Source organism: Sorex araneus, chromosome 3 (genome assembly GCF_027595985.1).
Source record: "Sorex araneus isolate mSorAra2 chromosome 3, mSorAra2.pri, whole genome shotgun sequence".
Classification (NCBI taxonomy): Eukaryota; Metazoa; Chordata; class Mammalia; order Eulipotyphla; family Soricidae; genus Sorex; species Sorex araneus.
Window position 1 is genome coordinate 112,297,796 of NC_073304.1, and position 18,598 is coordinate 112,316,393.

The 18,598-nt window shown below is 56.2% G+C and overlaps 1 protein-coding gene and 1 long non-coding RNA gene across 2 annotated transcripts in view; one reads left to right on the forward strand and one right to left on the reverse strand.

The window, feature by feature from the left end:
- The window catches only part of LOC129403686 (uncharacterized), a 30,457-nt gene extending 14,921 nt beyond the window's left edge, over positions 1–15,536 (reverse strand). The window contains exons 1-2 of the long non-coding RNA XR_008629381.1: positions 15,038–15,536; positions 13,936–14,053 (exon numbers count right to left, since the gene is read on the reverse strand). This is a non-coding gene — a long non-coding RNA (uncharacterized LOC129403686). The remainder of the gene's footprint in view (positions 1–13,935; positions 14,054–15,037) is intronic.
- The window catches only part of ZCCHC24 (zinc finger CCHC-type containing 24), a 46,381-nt gene continuing 40,452 nt past the window's right edge, over positions 12,670–18,598 (forward strand). The window contains exon 1 of the mRNA XM_055133905.1: positions 12,670–13,048. Within this exon, the coding sequence (XP_054989880.1) occupies positions 12,812–13,048 (237 nt within the window). The 5' untranslated portion in view covers positions 12,670–12,811. The remainder of the gene's footprint in view (positions 13,049–18,598) is intronic.

An 18,598-nucleotide genomic window follows, 5' to 3' on the forward strand; every position in this document is an offset into this window, starting at 1 on the left:
CAATCCAGAAGATCTTTCTCTCTCCCTTACTCTCTCCCTCCGTCCCTCCCTCCCTCGCTCCCTCTCCCTCCTCCCTCTATCTCCCTTCCTCTCTCTTCCTCTCTCTCCCTCCCTCCCACTCTCTCCCTCCCACTTTCTCCCTCCCTCTCTCTCCCTCTCTCCCTCCTCTCTCCCTCCCTCTCTCCCTCCCTCTCTCTCTCTCTTCCTTTCTCACCTTCTCTCTCTCCTTCTCTCTCTCTCCTCTCTCTCTCTTTCTCTCTCTCTCCTCTCTCTCTCTGTCTCTCTCTCTCTCTCCCTCTCTCTCTCTGGTTTGGGTCATACCTGGCTATGCTCAGGGCTCATGTCTGGCTCTGTGCTCAGAGGACCAGAAGTGTCAGGAATTGAACTTGGTTGGCCCACGTAGAAGGCAGGTGCCCTTTCCATTGAACTATTTCTCTACCCCCACATGACCTTCTCTGCAGAAGGGCGTTTAGCAGTGTCTTACAAAGGAGAACATCTAAGTGTCCAGCAATGCAGCAAGTGCACGTGTGCCAGAGACCTCGGGCCAATTTCTTTCGGAAAGAGTCCTCTCAGAGCTACGGAGAGTGGCTGACTGACCTCACTGCACCATGGAACAGAGACAGCACTGACATGAGCAAATCTGTGGCCTATCTCACTATGGTTCAAACTCAGTGGTGCTACTCTCAGAGAGAAAACTCACACATGTTTCACATAGACAATTCTCTCTCTTTTTTATTTCTTTTTGGGTCACACACAGCGATGCACAGGGGTCACTCCTGGCTCTGCACTCAGGAATTACTCCTGGTGGTGCTCGGGGGTCCATATGGGATGCTGGGAATTGAACCCGAGTCAGCCGTGTGCAAGGCAAACGCCCTACCCACTGTACTATTGCTCAATCCCCATAGACAATTCTCTTAATGAAGCTAACCAGCAAGTTGAAGATGTGTGATTTTAGAGATGGTGAGAGAGTTCAAGAGCATTTAAGCACGGAATGGTCTCCTCAATGGCCTCTAGCCCCTTGACACCACTAAGGTGGCTCCTATTTTAAAAAGACAAAAATTTGTAGAGTGTCTATATATATGCATATCACGCCGATCATATGGACTCTAGCCCCCTGGTTATGAATTGGTAACAGCCCCCGACCTTCTGCTTTCCATACCCAACTACTCCCTTTCTCTTCTTTCAGAAGCACAGGAACATAATCCTCCCTTCATGACGTTTTAATGGAATGGTTTAATAATTCATATAGTTACATATGTATATATATATTTATCACATTTCTATTATAACTCCACAAATGAAAAGGAAAGGAAATGGTTGCAGGTGTGCTTAACCTCAGCTTGGGGAGCCTGTGGGATCCGGCACATTGTTTTGGTTGCTGGTTGGTCGTGGGCCTCTGGCTTTTGGCTCACACCTGGCTGTGCTCCTGGCTCTGTATTCAGGGATCATTTCTGGCTGGGCTCAGGGGTCCTTCTCAGGATCAGCGACCCGACCCAAGCTGGCATATGCCAGGGGAGTGCCCTGACTCCTGGATTCTGTGCTTTACTGAGTGTCCGGCTGCGTGGCCCAGTGGAGACCTCGCGGGAAAGTCATCACCAAGGCCCTGGGGTTTATGCTGGCTGGTTTGTTCATAGGAACGTATGTTAATAAAAATGACTAAATAAGAATGTCATGAAGGAAGGATTACGTTCTAGTGTTTCTGACTGGGGAGGAGGGAGGAGGGTGGCTCTGGGAAGCAGAAGATCGGGTGCTGCCACCAGCTCAAAGTCATGGGCCCAGCATCCTTTGGGCCTCCATGTTCATGTAGGTCAGAGGAGGCTGTGAGCTCAAGACACCCCGAACCCTCTGCTCAGCTGCTCTAGGGCAGGGTCTGCTGCGTGACAAAGCAGCACGGCCAGGGCTCCTAGCCCCGCGCTGCCCGGGGAGCCGGGCTTTTGGGCCTTGGAGTGTCCACTCCCCGCCCAGGGACGGGCAGGAGACAGTGCCAAGAACACAAGGGGGCAAGTTGCATCTCCTGCCTCGTTGTGGCCCGGCCGGCCCCGCAAGGAGGCTGGGAAGCGAGGGAGGCCCGGATACTCTGAGGACAGGCCTCTCCCTGGCAGAGCCTCTGAGCTGTTCCAGACCCGATCTGACAGCCTCCTGTCTCTAGTCTACAAACCACAAAGGCATTCGGAGTTTATGCCTGCGCTGCTTAAGTAAACAGAGCCCCTGCCTGCCTCAGCCCTGGGTCAGACAAAGGCCCTCGAGCCCAGAGCTGGTGCTGGCGGGGAGGCCGTAAGGAAGGGAGGGCCGTGGGCCGCCTCGGACCATGCCGTGAGCCCAGAGAGAAGAATGAAAGAGAACGTCAAATGCAAGGGTGGGAGTTGGGTTATGCTTACAAAAGATGTCTTTGAGAAAAGTCATTTTTTTTTCCCAGCTGGGTCTTAGAGGGGGGAGGAGACTGCCAGGAAGTCTGAAAGAGGCTCTTCCTGGCAGGAGAGCAAGTGCAGAGCACAGGGCAAGGACGCTGCTCTGTGGGGACGGCCCGAGCCTCCGCTGGGGGAGAAGTGGGAGGGTGGGTTGGACCTGCCAGTAGGGCCATTGGTAGTCAGGAAACAGGGTGAAAAACCTGGTAGCACATGGACACTTTTGTGGCCATGCGAGACGTCACACTAGTCATAGCAAGCAATACAAAGAAATGGTGTAGCGTTTGCCTAAGGGTAGGCTGGGTGGTGGTAAGATTCAAAGTAATGGCGGTGGGAAGGTGCAGTGGTGGTAGGACTGGTGTTGGAATATTGAATGTAAGCAATTATTGTGAACAACTTTATGAAAAATTAAAAAAATTTTTTTTAAATTAAAAAGAAGTAATGTGGAGTTCATGCCTGCTTCAATCAGCTTTATCAGTGGCTGAATAAGCAGAAGTACTCCCTCATAAAAATAGACAAAAAGAAAAGAAAAGCCCTGGTGATGCTCAGGGGGTGTTTGATGTTTGGAATCAGTGGACAGCCAAGGACAAATACTAAGACGACTGGGGTGGTCAGGGGCAGCAGAGGCAGTTTCAGCCCCTCCCAGAGACTGTATTGGTCAGCTTCCCTTCTGTTCTTTAAAGAAGACAAGACTGGGGCTGGAGAGATAGTGCATAAGGCGCTGGCTTTGCACACGGCAGACTCAGGTTCGATTCTCAGCACCCCATATGTTCTTGATCCCAGGATTGATTCCTGAACAGAATCAGGAGTGAGCCCTGAGCACAGAGCCAGGAGTGAGCCCTGAACACAGGGCCGGGAGTAAGACCTAAGCACAGAGCCAGGAGTAAACCCTGAGCACAGAGCAGGAGTAAACCCTGAGCACAGAGCCAGGAGTGAGTCTGAGCACAGAGTTGAGAGTGCACTTAGCATGTAGAAAGTCTGGATTCAACCCCCAGCATCACATGGTCCCAGAGCATTGCCAGGAGCAACACCCCCCCACCAGTACTGAGCCAGAAGAAGCACCTGAACATGCCCAGGTATAGCACCCCCTCCCCGCGCCCCAAGAAAACTGAGTCAGCAGCCTCTTGTAGACCCTGAGATGTAAAACGCCCCCCGCCCTCTCCCCCTCCCCCCCGCCTTTGGAGACTGCCCCTCCCAGCATGTGGCCGGAAAATGGAGCCTCTCCCTCCCCTCCCTCTGCACCCCATTTCTCCCTAGGTACTTGGTTCCAGAGTGCAGGAAGGTGTCCACCCCCATGAGTCTGGCCTCTAGAAGCCTTCTGGGTGCATGCTTGGTTTCCAGACTGGCCGAGTGAGGTAGGCTGTGGGGCCTGGGAACAGCCCTAGGAGCACCTGGCTGCAGCTGGGGGCCAGGACACTCACTTAAAGTGATGTATTGCTGGTGGGAATGCTGACTAGGCCAGCCCTTTTGGAAAACAGTATGGGCAGTTCTCAAAAAATTAGAAATTTGATGAGTTCCCATTTGATCCAGCAATACCACTCCTGGGAATATATCCCGGAGAGGCAAAAAGGTATAGTAGAAATGACATCTGCACTTGTATCTTCAGCACAGCACTGTTTACAATAGCCAAAATCTGGAAAAAACCGAAGTGCCCAAGAACAGATGACTGGTTAAAGCCACTTTGTTACATCTACATAATGGAATAGTATGCAGCTGTTAGAAAGGATGAAGTCATGAAATTTGCATGTAAGTGGATCAACATGGAAAGTATCATGTTAAGTGAAACGAGTCAGAAAGAGAGGGACAGACATAGAAAGATTGCACTCATCTGTGGAATATAAAGTAACCAAGAATAGTAGAGATAAGGACCAGGAGGTTTGCCCCATGGCTTGGAAGCCGGCCTCACATGCTGAGGGAAAAGGCAGCTCAGATAGAGAAGGGGACACCAAGTAAAGGATGTTTGGAGGACCTGCTCTGGTTGGGAGGTGCATGCCTAATGTAGACTATAGATCGAACACAATGGCCACTCAATGCCTCTATTGCAAACCACAACACCCAAAAGGAAAGAGAGTAAAAGGGAATGCCCTGCCACAGAGGTGGGGTGGGGGCCATGGGGTGGGTGGTGGGAGGGATACTGGGATCATTGGTGGTAGAGAATGGGCACTGGTGGAGGGATGCGTACTCAATCATTGTATGACTGAAACGCAAGCACGAAAGTTTGTAAGTCTGTTACTGTACCTCTCAGTGATTCACTAATTAAAAAAAATTAAAAAATAAAGTGGTGTCTGCAAAACTTTTTCTGTTGTTGTTTGTTTTTCCTTTTCCTTCTTTCTTTCCTTCCTTCTTTCTTTCTTTCTTTCTTTCTTTCTTTCTTTCTTTCTTTCTTTCTTTCTTTCTTTCTTTCTTTCTTTCTTTCTTTCTTTCTTTCTTCCCTTTCTTTCTTTCTTCCCTTTCTTTTTTTCAGTGTTTGGGCCCCACCTGCAATAAATTCAGAACTTACTCCTAGCTCTATAATTCAGAACTTACTCCATCGCTCCTGGCAGGCCTTGGGGAAGGGAGGCATACAGGGTGCTGAGATCAAACCCAGATCTGCTGCATGCAAGCTAAGTCCTTACCTGCTTTACTATCCCTCCAGTCCTTTGCTCTGTTCTTTTGGTGGGACCATACCTAGTCACCACTCAGGGTTACTCTTGGCTCTGAGTTTTTCCCAAATTGCTTGGGGGGTCATTTCTGGCAGTGCCCAGGGGACCAACCATGTGGCAGGCAGGATCAAACCCAGAACTCCTACATGCAAACAAAATGTGAGACTCATTACTATGACATGTCATAGTACTTTTAAATCAACTAATTGTCGCACGGATGGAATTCCACTGTTTTATAATTTTTTATCATACATATACATCACTTGTCACTTGTCATCCCGTTGATCTTTGATTTGCTCAAGCGGGCGCCAGTAACATCTCCATTCATCCCTGTCGTGTGCTATTGTAGCCCAATGTTCACTCCAGAAACACGAAGAGCCTCAAACCATTCATGCAGGGTTATGACAAAGAAGTCTGACCATCTCATAGGTGGGCGGCCACGTGGTTTTTTGATGTACCGTGGAATCCAGTCGATAACAGGTCTAGTCCAGCGGTCGTCTCTGAATCACATTATGTGTCTGGCCCATCTGATTTTCGACACCTTGGCAAACAAGACAGAGTCCCTAATTCTTGATCATCGATGGGGGTCGGAACTCCAGATTCCTTTTCTCACTTGAGTGAAACATGATACTCTAAGCATAGCTCTTTTGATTCCTCTTTGGGATACCCAAATAGCATTCTCATCCTGTTTGCGTAGGGCCCAGGTCTCTGAGGTGTATGTTAGTGCAGGAAGAATGGTGGAGTCAAAAAGATGTGCCCGAAACGGGAGGTTCTTCCTCCTCTTAACCACTTCTTTGATGCTCTTGAAGGCATTCCATGCTGCTCTCTTCCTCCTGTGCACTTCTGACGCCAAATCGTTCCTCAGGTTGAGTTTTCGACCCAGGTACACATAGCTGCTGTATTCGGAGATGTTCATTCCATTGAGAGCAAATGGAATGTTAGGGACTAGTTCGTTTTTCATGAACATTGTTTGGGTGAGATTCAACTGCAGTCGACCTTTTCACACTTGCAGTCAAAGTCAGCAGCATTTGTGCCGCTTGGCGAATGTTTGGTGTTATTAGAATGATGTCATCAGCGAAGCAGGGGTGTTGTAGTTGTCGGCCATCTATCTTCACTCCCATTCCTTCCCATTCCAGTCATCGCATGACATTCTCGAGGGTGGCACTAAAGAGTTTCGGTGAAATGATATCACCCTGCCAAACCCCTCTCTTTATGTCAATGATCACTTCCTTGTAGAATGGTGGGATCCTTGTGTTGAATCCATAATATAGCTCGCAGAGAATCTTCATGTACTGAGTTTGAACACCCTGTTAGGCTAGGGCTTCAATGACCACTTCAGTCTCAACAGAATCAAAGGTCTTCTTTAAATCGATGAACATTAGACAGAGTGGCATCTTGAACTCTTGTGAAACCTCAATGAACTTGATCACCATGTGGATATGGTCAATTGTGCTGAATCCTTTTCAGAACCTGGCTTGCTCGTATGGTTGTCCTTCATCTAGTGTTCTGCCTATTCTATTCAGAATGACTCGAGTGAACAACTTGCAGTTGATGGACAACAGGCAGATTGGGCGATAGTTGCTAATGTTGTGGTTGTCTCCCTTCTTGTACAACAGAACAGTCCTGCTGATTTTCCATTGGGATGGAAGCTTGCATACGGACAGGTAGTGTGTGAAGAGTCAGGCCAGTGTATTGATGAGTACTGGTGGCAGATTCTTCAGGTGTTCGGGTCTGACCTTGTCTGGACCGGGTGTTGTACACATCTTCTTTTTTTTTTTTTTGTACACATCTTTATCAATGAAATGGCGTCTCAGATTTCAGAAGGGAGGACGTTGGGAATGACATATCCATCCTGCGGAATTTGGTATGTGGGCAGGTGGATGTGGCTGTCGAAGATATTCGAGTAGAAGTCGTGAATAATCCTCTCCATTGCCCTTCTAGAAGATGTGATAGATCCATCAGGAAGTCGGACAGCAGTCATCTTGGTCTTGTAGTTGGCGAAGGACAAGCGAATACTTTTCCTGACTTCTGCCACATCGGCCAACACTGCTGCTCTTCTCTCTTTAAGGTCTTCCTTTATCGCTTCTCTGCACAGCTTTGTGAGCTCGGACATTAGCTTGTGATTGCCTGAGACTCATGCCAAACCACGTTGGCGAATGAGCTCGAGAGTTTTCGAAGACAAGCATCTTTTTATAGCTTCTTACTCTCGGCATTCCTCGAGCAGTCATGGAGGTGCTGAACCAGCCAATTGTATTCCTTGTCAATGTTATCAATGATGGCAACTTCCCACGTTGCCGCAATAGTGCCAAAGAGCTCCCAGTTGGTGGTCATTCTGGGAGTTCTCTTCTTAAACTTAAGCTTTGCAGTCCTTTCTCCCTGCTCTGTGAAGTAGAATATTGCACTAAGGAGATGGTGGTCTAATCCCATTTGGAATTTTGGGACAACAGCGACAACAGCTTGACATGGTCAGGCAAAACCTTCAATTGAATATGATGTGGTCAATTTCATTGTGGAACTGTCCACCGGGAGACTCCCATGTTCCAGATTTGGCCTTCTGGAACTGTGAGTTACCATGGATGGTCTTGGTCTACGTGATGAACTCAGACAGTCTCTCACCCTGATTGTTCCATTCTGGGCCATGGTTCCCAATGTGGAGTTCTTCAAGCAACCTTCTCAGCCCTATCTTGGCATTAAAATCACTGGCAATGATCTTGTAGAAGGCGTAGTCTTCTTTATAGGACTTCTCCAGCTCCATGTAGAACTTCTCAATTTCTTCTTCATAGTAGTTGGATGTTGGTGCATAGATGACAGAGATAGAAACTGCCAGCAGTGAGCCACATCTATTTAAGCGTAATCGTCCGATTTGGGTTGTTAGACATTTGAATAAATCAATGCTCATGGCCAAGTTGACAAGGACACCAATGCCACGAATGCTTCTGTTGTCACATGTTCCGAGGAACAGTTCTTCTCCAGTGTCAAAAATGGTGTGATGTGATCGATACCTTCTCTTTTCAGTCAGACCAATGATGTCGTACTTGGTCTTCTGCGCTTGCATCATCAGGTCCTCAATGGATGCTTCCGATGCCAGTGTATGTGCATTGAAAGTACAGTCATTTTAGTCCTTCGCTTTGGCAGTCTAGTTATATACATGTATATATACATATATGCATACATATGTGTATATTATATATATATGCCTTTCCATTGTATTCTTTCTTATTTGTTACTGAGCCACACTAGGCTGCGCTTAGGGCTTGGGGACCATAAAATCCTGTGTGAACTGCATGCAAGGCACTACCCACTGTACTATCTCTCTGGCCCTCCATCTTATTTTTTATCAGTCTCCTTTTATGTCACCACATCACAGGCACCCCAGACACCAACATCCTTCCACCACTGTACCTAGGACTCTTCCCACCCAATCTTTCCCAGGAGCAGCTCTGTCCCTGTGCGGAGTGAGAAAGGAGTTTTTGCCATTTTGCTATCCTGCTGTAAATGGACACCTGCTATAACAAAGCCCACAATCCAGAGTTAGGCACCTCCACACTCCCCATGGGCACTTTCTAATTATTCCCAACGTGGGTGTGGGGCAGCATGAAGAGGGCAAGGGGCCTCACCATAAGTCACCAGGGGAGACTGCAGGGTTGAAGCTGTGTCATCTGCAGGGACCCTCATGTCCTCTATTCGCTTCTGCCTGATCTCAAGACCAAGCGGAAGGCCAACCCTGCAGTGACACCTCTGCTTGCTCTTCCCAAAGTTTCTCCTGCTTGCATTCAAGTTTTTGGTTTGAATTCCACAAGTGCTGATGCCAGGGGAACTTTAGGGCACAGACCTAAGTTCCCTACCTGGCCCCACCCTCAAGCGCCACTCCCAATGCATAAAATAGGGTTCTTCTTGATATTTGAAGTACCACATCCCCCCATGTGACTGGTTACGTAGGAATGCTTCCATGCATGGGCCTGTATCTGCGTTGCACCCCGACATTCACTCATTGGGAAAAATGGAAGCCTTCAAAGGGCACCGATCTGCCCAAGCTTCCTCAGTCATATTTCTTTACTTTCAAAAAATTATTGTGTGTGGGAGGGAATTATATACACCCAGAGGTGCTCAGGGATTTGGGGAGGGGGGACCAGGGCCACACCTGGCTGTGTCCAAGGGAATGGAGCACCGGGGACCAAACCCCAGGACCTTGTTCCTTGCAAGCATTTGAACCACAGGCCTCCCGCCAGAGAGAGGCACCAGAGCAGGAGAGGGCAGTCCCACATCTCAGGTCCCCTGTTCCCTGTGGCCCAGGACTGCCCCCTTGGGGCACAGTAGGCCAGCACAGAGAAGGGAGAGGGAAGGTGTGGTGGCAGAGAAATGGGGAGACGTGCAGCCCCCCGCAGCTTCCTGACCACCGGCAAACCCACCACCTCTGGTGTGGGCCTCCTCCGTGCCGGGAGGCCTCAGCCAGGCCGCGTGACACTTTCTTGGAGAGGCGCTTTCTGTGTCCAGAGCTGGGGAAGGGAGGCCAGCACCTTGCAGCCAGGCCTGGGACCCCCCTTCCCATCCCACAGGAAGTGTTCTCTCGAGAGGCTGGCTGACCTCAGGCCAATCCCTCCAGTGGTGGCAAGCTGCCACCAGTTGCTCAAGAGTATTGATCGCCTACTGCATACATGGCCCCATGCTGAGCGGGTGTGCATGGGTCAGAGGGAGGGAGAGACCTCACCAGAGAAACCATTCAGGCTTCCAAAGGGAGAGTGAGCCTTCAGCTGCTCTCTATTCCTCAGACACTCTGGAGCAAGCAGGCAGGCAGGCAGGACTGCCTGCTACCACGCACCAATGCCCTGGGCACAAGGGGCAGCTGTGGGGTCCGCCTAGGCCTGCAGGTATCTCAAGCTCCCGCTCTCACTGCACCAAAGAAAACAGAGCCAGGGGTGCCGAAGTGATGAGACAGCAGTGATAGATCAGCAGGAAGGGCGTTAGCCTTGCATGAGGTTGACCCAAGTTTGATCCCCGGCATTCCATGTGGTCCCCTGAGCCCACCAGGAGTGATCCCCGATCCCTGAGCACAGAGCCTGGGACACCATTGAGTATGACCCCCCCAAAACAGAGAACAATAACAACAAAACAAAACAAAAAACAACAAAAGGAACTCAGAGCCAGGGAAAGTCAGGCAAGCCGTGCCTTTTGAGCTGGGGTTTCACTCCCAGCACAGGCGGAGTCCGTTGCCTTCTACCTGTTTTAAGGACTTGCCTGGCCCTTAAAGCAACTTGAATTTGCAATGCAAACTTGGGAGAAGGTCGAGACTGCAGAGGCTGAACCCTGGGCTCTGCTGGGCATGCAGGGTCCCCCCCACCCCCGGCTCCTCAATTTCTTGCTGGAAGATGTCCCCCTGTAGAACAGCATCTTTCCCTATAAAATCTATGGTAATTCCAGAGAAAAGGTTCCAAATCCTAGCTCATTTCCTAGGTTGAGAGGGTCTCGACTGCAGAGTTCTAGAGATGAACCCCCAAAAGTTCCAGGAGCAAATTTATTTACTATGTTTTTTGGGTGATCCCCAGATGACACTCACACATGCAGTCCTGTTCTCTACCACCGGGACACATCTCCATTAGCACATTTGTTTTTTAAAGGCGGATCTTCTCTTTAAACAAGAAGGTGGGTTTTGTTTCATTTTGTGTTTTGGGGCACAGCCGTCGGCCCCAACCTGGGTTTACTGCATGCAAGGCAAGCACCCAACCTGCTGTACTACAGCCCTAGGCTTACTATTTTTAAAGGGTTTGTAGAGAAGTGCACAAATACTAAGATGCTATTGGCGTAGGCATCCTTTAATTCTTTTTGTTTTGGGGTCACACCCAGTGATGCTCAGGGGTTACTCCTGGCTCTGCACTCAGAAATTACTCCTGGTGTTGCATGGGGGCCAATATGGAATGCTGGAGATCAAACCCGGGTCGATCGTGTGCAAGGCAAACGCCCTACAGGTTGTGCTATCACTCTGGCCCAGCACCCTTTATATCAATCACATAGGTTGGCGTTTGTCTGAAGCAAAATACACGGAAAGGGCTCTCAGGCGGCAGCCCAGGAGGGAAGCAGAGCCAGGGTTGCCACCGGGTCCTGGGGACCTCAGTCTCTTAGAAGTGTATCTGGGCAGTAATAGAAGTTCTGAGGAAGAGGGCAAGGATGTCCCATGTCGGGAGGAAACAGGCTCCCTGGCAGTAGTGAGGCAGCTGGAAATGGCCACATGGGTACCTGAAGGCCGGCAGAAAGGCTCCACACCAGGCTTGAAGTGGAAGGGGTGACCTGGCCCCTTCCCAAGCTTCCTGGAGCTGGCAGCCAAGACTGCAGTCAGGGAGGGAGAAAGCAGTATGTGTGGGGGCGGCCTGAGGGCTCCCCTAGCCCCCCTTGGAAACCTGAGTTCTCCTGGGGATGACAGTTGTCTTCCCCTACTCCCCTAGGCCCCTTCTATGCACCTAGACTCCTGCCAGAGCACCCCGAGTGGGCTGGGCCCAGGAGTCTCTGCGGAGGAAAGGGGCGAGAAGAGAGGTGCTCAGAGAGCAGAAATAGGAGAAGGAAGAAGGAGGGGACCGGAATGGGGGGTTGGAGGAACCGCCCCAAAAGTGATTCTGCAGATGGAAGGAATTAAGTGAGGGGGGAGGGGTCCTTCCATGATAGGAAGGGAGAAAGGGTTGTGTGTGTGTGCGAGTGTATAAGTATGTGAGTATGAGTGTGTAGGAGAGTGTGTGTGTAAAGGTGCGAGTGTGTATGTGAGGGAGAGTGTGAGTGTGTGTGTGAAGGTGCAAGTGTGTATGTGAGGGAGAGAGAGTGTGAGTGAGAATACATGAGTGTATGTTGTGAGAGTGTAGGAGACTGTGAGTGTGTCAGAGTGTGAGTGTGTGCATGTGAGGGTGTGAGTAAGGCGTGCAAGAGCGTGCGAGCGCGTGAGTATGGGAGTGTGTGGAGGAGTGGAAGAGCACGCGAGTGCGTGCGAGCATGACCCGAGTGTGAGTGTGTGCATGCGAGGGTGTGAGTAAGGTGTGCAAGAGTGTGCGAGCGTGGAAGAGCACTCGAGCGTGTGAGCGTGACCCGAGTGTGAGTGTGTGCAAGCGAGGGTGTGAGTAAGGCGTGCAAGAGCGTGCGAGCGCGTGAGTACGGAGTGTGTGTGAGCGTGTGTGAGCTGAGGGAGGCAGAAGGCAGCGGACAGGCGCTAGCGGCGGAGAGGGGGGCACGAGAGGGAGCGAGACGGAGGGGACGGGCAGGAGCGGCACCGCGGGCGGGGCGAGCTCGAGGGCAGGAGCGGAGCCCGGCCGGCGGGCGGGGCGGCCCCCGGAGCCCTGGAGCCCCGCCGCCGCTTCGCCCCGCGCCCGCGGGCCCCGCCCCGCGCCGCACCACCGGCGAGGAGACAGCCAATGGGAAGCGGGAGAGGCGCCGGGAGGCGGGGCCCGGGCGGAGCCGCCGCGGAGCGCCCCGAGGGGTCAGCGGCGAGGCAGATAGCGGACCGCGGGGGGCGGGGCCTGCCGGGGGTGGGGCCTTCAGGGGCGGGGCCTCGCTCCGGGGGCGGGGCCTAAAGTTTCCTGCTCAACTTTCGCCGGCCGCTCCCTCGGCGGCGCGCGGGGCGCTGCAGTCCGGGGGCGGCGGCGGCGGCGGGCGGAGCGCGGCGGGCGGCGGGCGCGGGGCTCCGGGCGGCGGGCGGCTGGTGGGCGCAGGCTCCCCGGGGCCCGCCCCTCCGCCGGAGCGGGGGGCACGGCCGGGCGGCCGGGGAGGGGCCGGCCCCGCCGCGGCACGATGAGCCTGCTGTCGGCCATCGACACGAGCGCCGCGTCGGTGTACCAGCCGGCCCAGCTGCTCAACTGGGTCTACCTGTCGCTGCAGGACACGCACCAGCCCAGCGCCTTCGACGCCTTTCGGCCCGACGGCGCCGCGCCCCCGGAGCTGGCCTTTGGCAAGGGCCGCCCGGAGCAGCTGGGCTCGCCGCTGCATTCCAGCTATCTCAACAGCTTCTTCCAGCTGCAGCGCGGAGAGGTAGGCGCCCGCGCCCCCCGCGCCCCGCGCCCGGCCTTCTGCGCCCCCCGGGCTCCCGCGTCCCCGCGCCGGGCCGCCTCCTGCACCCCCCGGGCTCCCGCCCCCGCGCCGGGCCGTCTCCTAGCTCCCCGTGCCCCCCGCACGCCCCGCGCCCCGCTCCGGGCCTTCTCCTGAGTCCCCCGCGCCCCCGCGCCCCCGCGTCCCCGCGCCCCAGCGCCGGGCCTTCTGCGGGCCCCGGCTCCCCCGCTGGCCCGGTCCTCCTTGGCCGCGCTGCGCTCGGCGGTGCCAGACTCGCCGCCCGAAGTCCCCGGGGCGCCGGGAGCGCGTCACCTCCCGGCCCGGCTGGCCCCTCCCGGCCCGGGGCTCCGCGCCCCGCGGGAACTGGGTGGGGGCTCCGGGTGCGGAGGGGGCGCTCGGGATCGGCTCCAGAATGCAGGGGCGCGGCCAGGGCGGGGAGCCCCTAACGAATGTCCTTCCCACGCCCAGCGCTGGCCCCCGCTGGGCCACCGCGGGCGGGGACCCGGCCTCGAGCTGCCCAGCCCCTGCCGAGTGGCCTACAGACTCCCCGCTCCTTCCGCGCGCCGAGGGGCATCCGGGGAGCCCTGGGCTCGCCCCGCGGCTGTCCTCACCAGGACCCCCAGCTCCATCCTCCAGCTGCTGCTCCGGGCCCAATCACAGAGGAAGTGGTTTTGAGGGCTTGACCCCACGGTCCGCGCAGCCTGGACGGAAATGAAAGGGAAATCCTCCGAGCGCGGCCAGGGGCCGGGGACTGGCCGCCCGCGTCTGCCCGGACACGGGCTCCGCGTGTGGGGCGGCCCCGCGGCGGAAGGGCCCGCTTCCTCCCACACCGGCACTTACAGATTGCCGTGGGGGGGGGGCCCACTCACCTCGGAGGGGCCCTCTCTGGAGCCTTCCCTGCTGCCCCACGCAGATCCCACTCCTTCCTGCTGCCTGCTGCCGTCCTGGGGCAGTTGCAGTCCCTCTCCGGGGCCCGTGGCGGCCGCCCTGGGCAAAAGCACAGGAGGGTCAGGCCCTGGCGCCTGGTAGTTTCTAGGAGGGGAGGGGCCCATGTGTGTGCGCGATTGTGCGGGAGGGGAGGAGGTGGGGGTCAGCTCGGAGTTATACTGGAGACACCTTAGCTGGCGTCTACGCTGAGGCAAAGGAAAGGACGGGATCATTGGGGAGGTCAGGAAGAGGTGGCCTTGGGTGCGATGTCAGCCCGTGGGCGCCCACGAGGCGCACCCCCTGTGGACCTTCCCTTCCTGCGCCTGCGGGCTGTCATCTGCTGCAATCTCTTCTGGAGTTTGCTCTTGCCCCCGATGCTCGTGGAGCCACACGGAGCCTCTCAGATACAGCCCTGACCGCCGGGGCCAAGACCAGGGACAGGAGCAATGACAGTGTGAATGATGGGATGACTTCACACAGGAACCCCAAGGGGTGCTCACGGCCTTCCCAGGGGGGTGTGGAGCCTCCCTGACCTTCCTCTGCCCCACTTGGCAGCCTGGCAGCCCACGGTGAGGGAGTCCTGTGAGGGGCTGCAGAGTCTGAGAGTGCTGGAGGGCAGGAGGTCGCCTTCTTGAGGACATTCAGGCCCCGGGATCCCCGCCCACCTGCAAGGCCTGTCACCTCCAGTCACCTTCTTGCTAATTTCCCCCAGGGCAGGTGTGAAAGAGCCCCATGCAGTGGCAGAGATGTGTCTGTGGCATCCTAGGAAACTCCTGTCCCTGGGCCTCAGTTTACCTGTTCTCTGTGTAGTCTCTGGGTCAGAGTGACAGTGCAGCAGGGAGGGCGCTCGCCTTGCGCATGGCTGCCCGGGTTCCGTCCCCGGCACCCCATATGCCCCCCCAGGCAGCACCCATGTCACTCCCGGGCATAGAGCCAGGGGTGACCCCTGAGCACCAGCAGGTATGGTCCTCCCTCCCCGCCAAATTAGTCTCTGCTCTCCCCCCCACCCTGACATCTGAGTGAGGGGAGAGGGGCCTTACGCACAGGCCTGCGGGCCCCGGGGCAGTGGGTGGTGCCCTACCCTCCCCGAGGCTCACGGTCTCTCCACCTGCTCCGCCGCCCAGCTCCTCTGAGAGGCTCGGTCTGCTTCTGGGGACGGACTTTTCCTGTGTCCAGGGCTTAGCCGGTGACCTAATACGGCCCCAAAATAGCAACTGGCTGAGAAGGCAAGAAAGAACTCCCCCCACCTGAAGGCTCCCAGGGGGCGGTGGGGAGGGCGAGAGCCGTGAGGGCCTTGGGCGCGGGAGCGTCGCGTTCTGTGTGCGGCTGGCAGGCCCGTGGCAGTGCCTGCGGATGTGACTTGCATGCTGACCGCTGACCACGGCCTGTTGGAGCCAGCCCGCCCCCACGCCACAATAGCAAAGCCCGTGAATGCAGCTGGGTTTTGGCGGAGGGCTGGGACAGGGGCACAGAAGCGCATTGTGCCCGGGCCCTCGGCTCTGGGGGCGTGTGGGCAGAGCAGGGGAGGACCACGCTATTTGGGGTGCAGTGGCCAGCCCCAGCAGGCTGCCGTGGGGATGGGACCAGGTGCCCAGTCCCTCAGTTGGTGGTCAGGGTGCCAGGCCACTGCAGGCTTTGTGCAGTTTCCACGGAGGCCTCGGGGGTCTGGGCGGCCCCGAGGGGCTCCCCCGGCCACACACTGAGCCCCTCTAGGCGGGAGGGCGTCGCCTTCCCTGCCATGTTTGTCGGGACCAGATTCACCCCCTCTGCCCCTGTTGGCCGTGGCGTGCTCCAGAGCCCTTCTTCAGGATGGTCCTGACGGGGCATCGGGGGCCCTGTGGGGGTGGGCGAAGGACAAGGACCTTGGGGTCACCGGGCCTGGAAAGCAGAGCATCGCCACGGCCCGGGAGCCACACAGCCTGTGCTGGCTTCCGCTGAGGCCGCGTGCCCGGCAGCGCCCCTCTGCCCGCGGTCCGTTCGGGTGCAGGGCACCTGCTGGCCCTCGTGAGCACCTCCAGGCCCAGAGAATGTTCCTTGGCGCCGACTCTCACTGCTGGGGCCATTCTAGCCCCAAGCCCACCCTTCTGGAGCTCCACCCGGGACCCTGCATTCATGCTGTCAGCACCAAGGACCCCTTCTCGCTTGTCCCCCACTGGGAGCTCCTGCTTTCAGGAACACTCGGGAGGCAGTGCGGCATGCAGGGTGCTTGCTGCGCACACAGCCCACCCAGCTTCGACCCCCAAGCCCCGTCTGGTCCCCCGAGCTCAGAGCCAGGTGTAATCCTGTGTGAGCCCCGCTGGGTGTGGACCCCGAACAAAAACTAACAAACTCAGACACAAAGTAAAGTGCTCCCGGAGGTCTGAGGCTGGGGCATGAGTGAGGGGCACCTGCTTAGCATGAGCAAGGCCAGGCTCGGTCCCACACCTCTGGTGTGCCCTGAGCTGTCGGCCCCCGCTGCCACTGTGAGGCCCGGGGAGCCTCACAGCCCCCCTGCACGCATCCCTGCGTGCGGCCCCTCAGAGAAATAAAAAGCTCTCAAGGCTGACAGTTGGAAGGTGCTTTGTTTTTGTTTTGGGGCCACCCCTGGTGATGCTCAGAGCTTACTCCTGGCTCTGTGCGCAGGGATCACTCCTGGTGGGCCTAGAGAACCGTATGGGATGCTGGGTGTCGAGCCCAGGCCAGCCATGTGCAAAGGAAAGGCACCGTACTAATGCTCCAGCACCACAGTTGGAAGATTCTCCTGTTCTTTGGCGCCCCTGTGCTGGGGGGTCCTAACCCTCGTGAGTCTGAGGAATGATGCAGGGTGGGGGGGCCTCGCTCACCTGGAGTCTCTGTGGTGCCCTCCCGGATGGGTGGCCACCCACCTGGTCCTTAGCGCAGTGAATTCAGACCCAGGCACGAAGGCCTCGTCCAGGCCCCTCGGTCAGCCTCAGTGGCTGGGTCGTGCGTGTCCCCCTTCCGGAGAGGAGCAGTCGTGCGGTGACTGCTGTCGGTGGTGGGGCCGACGCTCAGGAGCTCCGAGCTGCTGGGGCGGTGCTCTCCCCTCCCCTGTGCACAGCTGGGGAGATGGTGCCCGCCGCAGGGCCAGGAGCCGTGCTGGGTGCTGGGGTGGGCACTGCTCAGCCAGGCCCCTGGTCTGAAGCTCACACACACTGGCCGCAATGCTGGCCTCAGACGCAGGCTCCAGGGACCTGACTCAACCCTGATGCTTGCAAGACAGACCCGGAGCCTCTGACAGACTCCCCGGGACCAAAGTGGGCATCTTTCTTACAAGGAGCAGAAGCAGCAGCTGGCCCCGCAGAGCCCAGCAGAGCCAGGTGTAGACTCCTGTCTTTTTGGTGTTGTATTTTTTTTTAATTGTTTGTTTTGGGTCACACCCAGCGATGTCAGAGGTTACTCCTGGCTCTGCACTCAGGAATCACTCCTAGTAGTGCTTGAGGACCATGTGGGATGCTGGGGATTGAACCTGCGTTGGCTGCATGCAAGGCCAGCGCCCTCCCCACTGTCCTATCACTCTGGCTGCCTGATTTCCATCTTCTGTCTAGGAGGGTCCCTGCGGTGAGTTCTGCCAGGCGCCAGGTTGCCCGGGCCATTCCAGTGCGGGCGGGAACCAAGGGCTCACACCCCTGATGCATTGTCCTTGTCCCGCTCCCTGGAAGCGGGGCAGCCACTGGCCGGCACCCTGGGTTTCTTCCCGGCCCAGCCCTGCCCCAGAGACCAGCCCAGAGCTCCTTGAGATGTGGGTCCCAAAGGCCTGGGCACGGCAGAGGAGCGGCCGCGAGCGCTTCCTCATCCTTCTCTCTGCCTGTTTTGGGCTGCGTGTGGCTGTGCAGGTGCTCGGAGAACCCTCTGCAGTGCTGGCCATTGAGCTGGGGCGGCTGCGTGCAGGTCGACGCCCGACCCACTGTCCCCTCTGTCCACTACTGCTGTTTCTTGTCAGGTGCTGTGCAACATCCCTGAATCGAGGCCCTTAGAGGATGAACTAGCCGGGGGTGGAGCAGAGCTGAGGCTGCAGTGCGTGATCCAGTGCCTCAGGGGTGTGTTCGTGTGTGTTTGTGTGTGTGTGTGAGAGAGAGAGAGAGGGAGGGAGGGAAAGAGGGAGGGAGAGAGAGGGAGAGAGAGGGAGAGAGAGAGGGAGAGAGGCTGGGAGAGAGAGAAAGAGGGAGGGAGAGGGAGAGAAAGACCGGGAGAGAGAGAAAGAGGGAGGGAGGGAGAGAGGGAGGGAGAGGGAGAGAGAAAGGGAGGGAAAGAGGGAGAAAGAGAGAGGTAGAGAGACCAGGAGAGAGAGAGAGGGAGAAAGAGGGACGGAGGGAGGTAGGAGGGAGGAAGAGAGGGAGGAGGAGGGAGGGAGGGAGAGAGACTGGGAGAGAGAGAGGGAGAAAGAGAGAGAGGGAGAGAGAGAGGGAGAGGGAAAGAGGGAGGGAGGAAGAGGGAGGGAGAGAGACCAGGAGAGAGAGGGAGAGAGAGAAAGGGAGAGGGAGGGAGGGGGGAGGAAGAGAGAGGAAGGGAGAGAGGTAGGGAGAGAGAGAGAGGGAGGGAGATAAAATGAGGGAGGGAGGGGGGAGTAGAGGGAGGGAGAGAGTGGAAGGAAGAGAGGGAGGAGGA